The 12,085-nt window shown below is 26.8% G+C and overlaps 1 protein-coding gene across 1 annotated transcript; it reads left to right on the forward strand.

Moving 5' to 3' along the window:
- Nucleotides 1-3,876: 3,876 nt before the first annotated feature.
- Nucleotides 3,877-10,200, forward strand: LOC100159640 (tyrosine-protein kinase transmembrane receptor Ror2). The gene is made up of 7 exons (XM_001942924.5): nt 3,877-4,647; nt 6,135-6,322; nt 6,400-6,667; nt 7,967-8,209; nt 8,290-8,531; nt 8,621-8,776; nt 8,840-10,200. The coding sequence occupies exons 1-7, from the start codon at nt 4,572-4,574 to the stop codon at nt 9,683-9,685; spliced, it is 2,019 nt and encodes a 672-aa protein (XP_001942959.2). The 5' UTR covers nt 3,877-4,571; the 3' UTR covers nt 9,686-10,200.
- Nucleotides 10,201-12,085: the final 1,885 nt, after the last annotated feature.

Consider the following 12,085-nt stretch of genomic DNA (forward strand, 5'->3'; position numbering starts at 1 on the left):
TATTAATAAAACACGAACACGGAATAATTATAATATATTGATTCCGGGTTTTAATTAATTTAATGGTCCAATAAATCTAAAAATGTGTACACGAATTCATCTACATCATGTTTAAGAGGACGCCATACCCGCGGTGTTGTCTCCGTCTTACAACGTATAGTCGTATAGATACATATACGTCTTACGTGCGTATAACAGCAAATTTTCAGCATAAATGCTCATTTTAGCTCCGTTAATTTAACAATAATTAGAATTGACCTATAATAAATTTTAGAAGTAAGAATAATATCTAGTGAACCTCGTTGGTTTTTTTTTATATTTCAATTTTAAAACAAATTATGAGTATTTTAAAATTGTAAATTGATTGTGCCTTTTAAAATACTTATAACTTGTCTTACAATTAAAATATAAAAACAAACCAAAAGAGGGTCAATAGATAATATTATTACTTCTAAATTTGATAATAGGTCAATTCACTAATAAATCATAAATGTATGTAACAACTATGATCAATTGGTTGCAATTTGATATGTAACTGTTGTAAAAAATCAAACTTTAAAATTTAAATGCAAATAAAAAAAAAACTGTACCTATGTATTTTTAATATTTTTCAACTGCTATCGTAAATTCATAACAATATATCAGAACTCAGAAGCCTTGTAATAAATTTTCACGCTTTATGACCCAACGAATACAATTTTATTGACGTTTATAGAAAAAAAACTAATAAATTGGACACTAAAAATGTCCGTAAACACCTCAAACCAAGTGAAAATATTTTGAAAATCTTATAGTGTATACTTGTATAGAAAATGATAATCTAAACATTCAGTTATAATTTCATGTATCTACAGTTATTAGTTATTGAATAACAAAAAAATAAGAAAATTGTTGTATCAGAATTTGTTAATTTACGGGTGAATATATCCAATATCTCACTTCAAAATTCAAACGCTCGTAAAAATTAAATTTGACTTTCAGATAAGTCTTTTTTATGTTAAATGTTGGAAAACTTAAGGAGAATCTTGTACATTTTCAAAGGTTTAATATAAATAGAAACATTTTGATGAATTTCTAATTCGAAATAATTCGCCAACTTTTTTGATTTTAATGAATTTTAACAAAATTATAACTTCAAACACTCATAAAAAATTATTGAGAATTAACGTTCAACTTTTTTTTAACTTCCTTGAACAAAAACGAATGAGGAAAGTTGTATTAAATTCAAGCTTTTTGACCGAGCGTAGAATATTTAAAAGACAATAATTTTAAAAAAAAAACTAATAAAACTTTGAATTATCTTATGCCTATAAGCTATAAATAGATCAAAAAGATATTGCAATATTTCAAAAATTTTATGGAGCATATAAATTGCTAATATAAACATTCAGAGAATATGTTATGTATCTACAGCAATTTTTTTTAAAGTTACACCAAATACCAAAATCGATTTTGTTGAAAACCGATTTTGCGTAAAAATTCCCGTTTTTTCTTAATGTTTTTTTTTTGTTTTTCTATGCGCTTTGGATATCTACTGAGAGTTTTAAGATTAGATTCACTTTTCCACCAGAAAAGATACTGAAGTTGAAAATCGTAGCATTATTTCGACTACTATTATCGTGTACACAGACACAGACACAAACAATTAAAAAAAATAAATACACACATCATTTTAAAATCAATACATTCATCGCTCCGCTCAGAACCTAAAATAATAATGTTCAGCTGCATATTTTAGATTTTTTGCCGTTATAGAAATTAGAAATATTCAAAGATAATATTATCTTTCCGTTGTATTTAGATATTTTCAAAGTCATATCTATATTTTATACTATATCTTATGTACTGGGTTTGTAAGTTCATGCCCTAAAAAGTGCCTAAGTGCACTTGTGTATTAAAAACTGGCAAAAAATGGATTGGAATATGTTTTAAATATTGTAGAAAAATGCATTTATATACACTAAAAATATGCAGATTAAAAACAGAAGAAATCATAACAAGCTTTTCGAATAATAAGAAAATATAATATCCATTCATATTTTTAAAAGTTATGTTTTATTTGTTTAAATATAAATACAATTCTAAAAAATTAATTTAAAAAATATATATTAATACATAATAGTATAATAAAATAAATATCCTGTCAATCGTTAATATTAATACGAAAATTTAACAATTGTGGTGCACTGTATGTGTATGCTTTATATAGTGCAAAAATATAAATTGTTTCATTTTTCATAAAATGCTGGCCAAAAGCCCAAAAATACGCTAAATATTTCCAATAAAATAGAAAAACGCATATAAGTTATGTGGATCTATATCCACAAGATATTACAATTTTTTTATTGCACATTTTTGTACAATTAGGTATTAATGTATTATAATATTATATAGGTGACATAATTTACTACCCACCTATACTCAGAAAAAAACGAGTTTTAGTTTTAAAGATTGGGTATTATTAATTTGTATCATTAAAATTTGTTTAAAAGTAATTATAAATTTCATAAAAACCAAGGGAATATTAATAATTTAAGTATATTTAATTTGATTGAATTATAAAAATATCCCATTAAATTAATGTTTACTAATCAATTATATTCCAATTAATTTACTAAAATAATTATATTCAAGTATTTAAATCATGAATTACATTATAATTGACATAGTTTTAATTAAGAATACTTTTTATGTTTTAATTAAAGAAATATTTACATTAGATATTATGGATACACTTCATAGGCTCGGAATTATGCCTGTTTTCATTAAAACTTCATAATTTATATTTTATATACACAAATTACATTTATAATTTAGTAATAAGTAATAGGTAACATGTTAAACTATTATCGGATATTCGGCTTATTCTAGTTTATAGGTTAGGTTAGGTTAGACAATATCTATGAGGAACTTCGTATATCAATAAAATTTATTTACCAGCTATTCACATTTAAAATGTAAGCTTTGTTAAATCTCCATAAGCAGGGCCATATTTAGGCAACTGCCTATGGCCTCCGTTCACCGTTGGTTCAGGGCCTCGGATTTTTATGAAGTCTATTTTTTATTTTTTAGGGTACTACCTTTCATCGTATAAAATACATATAAGAAACGTGTAATATTTAAAAAAAAAAATGAAGTGATTAATCCTTATCATAGTAAAATTTAAATGAAAATAAATAAAAGTCTATTTTTAATAAGAAAGAATTGATAACTTAGGTTTACTACCCATCAATAGAAAGCGATATTACGACTTCTTCAAACTTTGATGACATAATAAATTAATTTGCTTTAAAAAAAAAGCAAGAAAAGTAATATTATAAAATAGCTTATTAATTATTTCTTTTATAAATATACAAAATTATTGTCTATTACAGTTAATAAATAATATAAAGAAAAGAAATGTTTAATTTTGTTTTCAATATCAATAATAAATATATATTTATATAAATTAATTAATAAATAATAGGTACAAAAGATCTGTAGCCTGTAGAGAAATAAATGTATAACTTTATAATTATGTTTGTGAAAATGTATAAGTAAATACTAAATTAATATAAATTATTATTTTGCGTTATACAACTCATTTGTGGGGGGGGGGGGTCTATAAACGTTACTGTTGACAAGGGGCCATTTTTTTTTTCGTCTAAGGCCACAAAATGCCTAAATCAGGCTCTGTCCATAAGACCTAACCATGAGCGTATCCACAACGGTCTACTATTCGAAGAAATACCCGGCCAACGCAATATGCATGGGTACCGGGGAAGTAGTATCGTCGTTACTCGTTTTCCGTCGTCCGGAGAAAACGAATGATTATCATCGCGACATTGCGTCGTCGATCCGCGGCTTGCTCCGACAGTATATCGCATTGTTCAGATTTGTTCTGTGGCGGTATCGCAATCCACAGAATCGATAATAATATTATTATTACCACAGATTATATATTTTATATAATCTGTGTTATTACATCCATTATACTTTCGTAAGATTCCACCGCGTCGTCGTATCACAGAATACGCACAATAACGCTTATCAATATCGACCGATTTTATACATTTTGTTTTATCAATTATTATTGTTGGCGGAACGCTTATTATTATTAATTAATATTACTACCTATTTAATATTATTTTCTAATTGTTGTGCTAGTGATTTTAACATTTAAATCAATTTTCTATTACAACATTTACGTTTACGCGGCGTAGAGAAATATATAATTTTTAATGCACATCAATTAATCGTTTTTTAATGTCAATCGTTCGTTTGCCGGCGGTGGCGGCCAGATGACGGCTTTATCGTTGAATATTTGATTTGTTGTTAAAGACGACGGTCCGACAGCGCTAGACAAATATCGACATAATTATTGTAATGGTGTCGATGGCGCCAACGGTGTTTACGAACCGCCGGGGATAAAAACAATCGGGATTTAGGTACCTGGACGAGAGTAGAATTCTTTTGGCACACCACTGCCTGTTCACATTGTACGCTCTAGTGCCCTACGCAAACACGTCCATGAAGGCGATATTCAAAGATTTATAAATGACATGCAGTTACAAAAAAATACAAGATAATCAATGGATTTCATTAGGCGGACATCATTATTGTTCGTATTATCGTTATTACTCGTCAAGCAATCAACACAAATCAATAGTAAGTACCAATTACTGTCCTTAGTCAAAATTGGTTGCATACAATTTTTAACAATTCTTTATTGAATTAATAAGTTTGATAGAAAACAACGATGTATTATTACTTAAAACATTTTTATTTCCAACTATGTACCGCATTACCTCTAAGATTCCATAGGTAAGGTAATGATAATTCTTAATTGACTTAATTGGAAATCAACTTAATTTCATTTCATTAAATAGGTTCTTAATAAAAAAAATAATTTTAAATTTGCTAGACGTTTAATAAATGCATAAGTAGGTACTACTTTCATATAATTTTACAATATTTATACATAATTTATAAATCGGCTTAGGATTGTTATGTATTATACAATTATAATTCACATACTCTGAATATAATAGAAAATTAGAAAAATAATTCTCTTCTCTTATAATAAATAATAACTAAACAGATAACAGATAAGATATATACAATGTTTATTAATTTTAGATAAATATTAAACTATAGAATACCTATACCTACTTAGTTATCTTAATATTATAATTTTATTTAATAATTCATTTTTCAAGTTGTAACTGTATGAATAAACATAGGCTAATAAGTTATGAATAAGTAAAATATTGTGACCTAGCCAAAATGTGAGATTAATTGACACAATGCTAACATACAAACGTTATAACACCTGAGCATTAAGTTTATATCTATTTAAATTTTAAATTAACTGATAATTTGCAAATTATTTTTCCAGTGTTTATATTAATGATCTTCCACTGTTCAATGGAGTAGTCCCTATTCCTTCTGATGGATCTAATAATTATTTGAATTTAAGCTCCTGGACTATTGATCTGAATGAAATTGTTGATTATTTAAATTCTTTAAATACTCATGCTTTGACTGGACCTGATGGTATTCCACCTATGTTTTTAAAAACTTGTAGCTCTGCTCTTGTTCATCCGTTTCATTTGATTTTCAATAAATCATTAGGTTTGGGTTATTTTCCTAACATTTGGAAAATATAATTTGTAACACCAGTGCATAAATTAGGGGATAAACATAATGTCACAAATTATAGTCCGATTTCCAAAATGTCCATTATTCCGAAAATGTTTGAAGCTTTAATTACAAAAAAGTTGTCTTTAATTATGACCCCCCTCATTTCTAATAACCAACATGATTTCAGACCCACGGTTGATTTTTTTTTCTATGTTGCGTTATGTATTCAGACAATGTTTATTTGGCCTTAAATTTAAATTTACCTGTTTATATTATTATTATTTTTTTTTTTGTAACTATTTATTGTTAATTAATGATTTTTACTGTAGTATATAATTATTCTTTAATTAGCTGTTTACTATTACCATTGGTACTACTACATTTTAATTATTTTTTGTATCCAAAATCTATTATAAGATAAGCTTAACTGTACTTAAAATTATTCAAATTGCTAAAGGGCTTAATACATGTTTATTAAACATAAATAAATAAATAATTTGGTTTTATTTTAGATCCTCCTAGTGGATATTGTGCTCAGTATAATGGGAAGATATGTAGAAAATATTTAAATGCTTCAATTCTTATATGGTTTAACAACACTTTGACAAATGAAGGAAGTGAACAAAATGAAATAATCACTACCGGCCTATGGGAAGAAATGTTGCCTAGCTTTTCAAAAACATGTAGACCAGCAGCAGAAGTACTTATCTTTCTAAGTTGCTTAAGGTTTTATATTTAGTTTAGGTTTATATTAATTTCTTTATCTTATTTTTTTAGAAACTTCTATGTTTATATGCATTTCCTCATTGTAATCAAGATACGTCTTATTTTCCACTTTGTTATGAAGATTGTATTGCAGTACGAGAATTATTTTGTTATAAAGAATGGGCATTGATTGAGGCAAATAAACAAAGAGGAATTTTTTATAAATCTAAAGGACATTTTTCTTTACCACTTTGTGAGAACCTACCACATAACTCACAGAATGGTAAACCTGTATGTTCACATGCCATGCTCACAGAGCTAAAACAAGATGAAATAACAAGTATGTATTAGTATCATATATTAAAAGAATGTAATTATTAGTATTTTAAATAAAAATAATGTATTAGGTATTTTATTTTTTATTATATTATGAAAAAAAAAAAAAAAAAAAATGTACCTATTCATAAACTACAATTATTAAATTCTGAGAGAACAAATTAGATGTTACAAAAATGAAATTTTTCAGGAGACGCAAATACGCAGTTAATCTCATTGATAGGTCTTCAATTTATATATTATATTTATATATTTATATATTAGTCTTACAATAATTAAATTATTTTAAACATTTGTTTTGTGTCTGTCTTCACGCTTTTCGAGGAGAAAAAAATATGATTTAAGATTCAACAGGCAAATTGGATCTTTGGTATAATCCGTCCAGTTCATCTTAGCTATCGGCTGACATCACATTTACCAACACAGTTGGTATTACTTTGCATTATAAGATAGTAATCGTAACGGTCATCGATGGCGATAATGAACTGGACGTCTTTAAAAGTAGTTAATTCCCCATACTTTTCAAAATAATCAGGAAGACATAATAATTACCAACACACAACATAATTAAATTATTTTTGAAATATTTTGGCACTTAATTATTTAAAAATATTTGAAATTTTTACTTTTTTTCTGTTTTATGGTGATACACAATTATATTATATTGTACTAATATTAAAATTTTTTTTTTTAAATTTGACCTAGAATATACTTCATACTTTATGAAATCTTATTTCTAAAAGAGGTTAAAATATATGTATAGTAAATAAATGATTATGAGAGATGGTTTTCTCTTTATCTAACCAACACTCAACATAGAATTTTAGACATGTTGTATATCCGACATACTAATAAAATCTAGTGAAGCAATAAGAACCATGAAAACTGGATTGAGGTTGTCGTAAGATCTTCTTGAGATTGGTTTCTATATTTTTGATTTTAACATCTTCAAAAATTAAATTTAAGATTTATTTTAATTCAAACTTTTTTAGAAGTAAGGGTAATAAAACCAAAGATGAAGAAAAGTCAAAATCTCAAATAGGTTTAACAATAATTCGAATAAGTTTTTAGAATTTATCAAATCAATTAGTACATTAAATATACAATCAATGCCTAAAAATTCCTATGTTGCTTGTGTGTTAGATAAAGCCAGAAAATCACTGCTTTCAAACCTCTTAATTAATGTACCTATTTTATCATTTTTTTTCGATAATTTAATTCGCACATTTATTTATTACAGTTTCATTGAAGAATCATATTTGATTATTTTCAAAGTGTTAAGAGAATTAATTATTTTTTTTAGTTGATTGCATTCGTGGCAATGGTCGTTTCTATCAAGGATATATGAATGTAACTAAATCGGGTTTGGCATGCCAAAGATGGGATTCAAAAGTTCCGCATGAATTTGTAAGACCACCAAATGTATTTCCTGAAGTTCAGAATTCTGAAAATTATTGCCGAAATGCTGGAGGTGAAGTATCTTCTCCGTGGTGTTATACTATGGATCCTGATGTGAGATGGCAAAAATGTGATGTACCCCTTTGTGGTAAGACCTTGATTATTGTCTAGCTATAATATAAGTGTAGTAGTCTTTATTATTTTATTTATTTATTTTCATAATTATAGATAAAAATGAAACTGAAATAGTGGAAACAAAACTTGATATCATTAATAATGACACAGCTATAAATATCATTACAATGATCTTAAACCATATTGAAACGTTTATTGATCAAACATCAACAACACATCTGCACATATTTCTTGTTATTGTTGGAGTTCTGATACTTTTAGTATCAGTTTTAATATTAGTGTTGTGCAACAAGTTGTTGTCCAATAAAACTTCATATAGATCTACACAAACTCGAGTAAATATATTTGATTACATTTTATATAATAATCTACTATAATGTTATATTATTAGATTTTTAATGACATTACACAATATTGATTATAGGAAGTTGATATAGATTTAGATAAATTACCAAGTAATTCTGCATATCATCAATATGGAATGTGTTCAAATCCAAAATTAGAAAAACTTGAATTTCCCAGAAACAATATAATATATGTAAAAGACTTGGGCCAAGGAGCATTTGGGCGTGTATTCCAGGTGAGATAAAAAGTAAATGTATTTTAACTCCTATTGATTTTATTAATCGTTTATAATTCCTAGGCCAAAGCACCTGGTCTGCTGAAAGACGAAGAATTTACATTGGTTGCTGTAAAAATGTTAAAGGATGAAGCTTCAAACGATTTACAAGTTGATTTTGAACGAGAAGCTTGCCTATTGTCAGAATTTGATCATCCTAACATTGTTAAGTTATTGGGAGTTTGTGCTTTAGGTAAACCAATGTGTTTACTTTTTGAATACATGGGCCGTGGGGACTTAAATGAATTTCTTCGTTCATGTGCACCTAGCAATTACATTGTACATTCAGCTGAAGCTAGGGGTGATGTTTTTCGTGATTTAAATCTTACAAACTTGGATATGCTGAAAATAGCTCAACAGATTGCTTCTGGTATGGTTTACCTATCCGACAGAAAATTTGTACACAGAGATTTAGCGACCAGAAATTGTTTGATCGATGATACAATGACAGTAAAAATAGCAGATTTTGGGCTTTCGCAGAAAATGTATTTACAAGACTATTACAAAGGTGATGAACATGATGCCATACCTGTTCGATGGATGCCTTTAGAGAGCATTCTTTACAATAAATATACAGTTGAATCAGATGTCTGGGCATTTGGTGTGTGTCTTTGGGAAATTTTTTCTTTTGCTCTTCAACCGTATTATGGCATGACACATGAAGAAGTCGTTAAATTCATCAAAGATGGCAACGTTATGAATTGTCCTGAAAATACTCCAAAATTAGCATATGAGCTTATGAAACAATGCTGGAGTCGAAAACCTGATTCACGACCTACTTTCCGTACAATTTATCAAACTTTAGAAAATGTTCGACAAGAAGTTGTTTGCCGTATGAATGGTGGTCTGCCTACACATGCTCATTTGTGATTTATTGAAATTTTTATACAATAATATGTGGAAAACTATTAAGCTATGTTGTATTTTATATCATTGTCTTATTGTGTAACAATCTACATCTTGTATACATATTATATTAAACAACCAACATGTTTAATTTACTTCCTCAATGACAATAATTTTGTTTATATCATTGATAAAATCATTTTTTAAGACTGTTTTAGTAGAATAGTAATTTATTTTTTGCTAATTTATTTCCCTTAAGCACTTGATTTTATTTTCTCAATGGAAACTTTTACACAAACAATATTATTTGAGGTTTAATTTTAATTTTTTTACTTACCATATAATATATTAATATTATATTTTCTTAAATATTTTTTAATACTTAACAATATTATTGTAAATTATTTTTAATTCAGGAAGTAAAGTTTGCCAAAAATAATGTTTGATAGTTGGCAATAATCTGATTTTTACTTTTAACTCTTGATAATCTGTACAATTTAAAATATTTTTGTTTTAGTAAATATCTCTACTCTGTAGGCTTATACTAGTCATTCTTTTACTATGTATTATCTACCTAAAAAATGTGTCATGCGTTTTTGTCATTATATTGATTGACAAAATTAAATTAACTTAGCTTTGAATTTTACAATATTCAATTATTTGTTTTTTAATTTATTATTATCTTATTTTGTGTGAAAATAATAAGTGACTTAAGTAATACTGTAATTATTTTATATGTAAATAAAATATTGATTTTATTTTAATTACTTCAACACACTCATTTAAATTTTATCATAAATACATATTATATTATAATGATATTACTGTTTGACGCTATGATAATTATAAATTATAAATTTAGTATTAAAAGTCAAAACAGCTTAATTTAATTACATGTAATAAAATACATATAAAAATATAATGTTTGGTTGAAAAAAAAAGAAAATAATATTGAATCGTCTTATGTAATTCTAAGATTTGGATATTAACAAAATATACATAACTTAAGTTTGATAAAATAAGGAGTTGATATAAACAAACACAAACTTAAGTACAACAGACATATGAAATATATAATCAGCATTCACTTGTATTGCTTTCTTCAGATAATTTTATATGGTTGTGGTACAATTTAATGTATCTGAAACATAATTTTATAGAAATGTGATTTTTGAAACACATACAATTATGTACCGAAAATAAAGTAAAAGTTTTGCTAAATATTTTTACTTTTATCTATCGTAATACACAATTGTTCATAACTTAAAATATTACTGTTAAACAATTACTTTACGTATTGCCAACTTAGAAATATATATAAAGAATGTTTTGCTGCTTATTGGCCTTCGCTTTGAGACCAGAGTATTTGAGGCCATTAACCAAATGGTCTAATAATATAAATAAATACATATGCATTGTAATAAAAATAAATAAATTTGGCTATATAGTACAATAGCATATTGTAGTGTATTATGTCTTTATTTTTGTATGTTATAAGTTATGTTGTCATTCATGAAGAAGAAAACATGAAAATTGATAACAATAGAAAATAAAAAATATTTAAATTTTTTTTCCAAAATGTTGTTTTTTAAATAATGACTAAATGTAATGATATAAATACAAAATTCTTAAATCTTTAATGCTTTTCAATGGGATAAGTCCCCAAATGATATTAATTTACTAAAAAGTTTTTACTAATTTTTAGATATTAATCAAGCCAACGGCATTTTAGAATTTTAGATATTCTATATATATTATTAAATTTATCATACTTTATTGTACATTAAAAACTATATTATATCATAAAATAATTTCTTAGTTGATACATTTTTTTAACTGTTCGATTTATTTTTGGCTATTGGTAAAGTTTCATATCAAACATTTTTGAAGATTCTTATACAAACAGTTTCTAAAAATGAAAAATGTATACTGTAATTTTGATACGGAAATTAAAATATCACTACACATTGCTTGAGCTATAATAGGTATACTATACTCTATTCAAGAAGATTAAACCACTCAGGCGGTCAAAACACAGCTAGCTATGACTGTCAGCTAATCACAGGAAGCATAGCCATCAAATAGGGGGGGGGGGTCAGGCACTATTCGGTGGTTTAATCTGCATACTCTAAGCGGTTCAATCTTATTCTGAATAGAATATAACTTCCGAGTTTAACTTAAAGACGGATCAAGGTGCCAGGTGGTAGTTCCGGGGTTAACGTGGATTGCGCTGCACGTGTTGTTCCACTCATCTGCGTATGTGCGCAGGGCCGCAACTAGGTTTTGTGGAGCCCTGATACAAAAAATGTTATGGGGCCCATGTGGCCTGTACTTGCACTGGAAATAATGAAATCTGAATAATGAAAAAAAGTTAATGCCACAACTAACCTTTGGTAGACCTCTCATGTAAGACCACATTTATGG

The sequence above is a fragment of the Acyrthosiphon pisum genome, chromosome X, assembly GCF_005508785.2.
Source record: "Acyrthosiphon pisum isolate AL4f chromosome X, pea_aphid_22Mar2018_4r6ur, whole genome shotgun sequence".
In the NCBI taxonomy this organism is placed as follows: Eukaryota; Metazoa; Arthropoda; class Insecta; order Hemiptera; family Aphididae; genus Acyrthosiphon; species Acyrthosiphon pisum.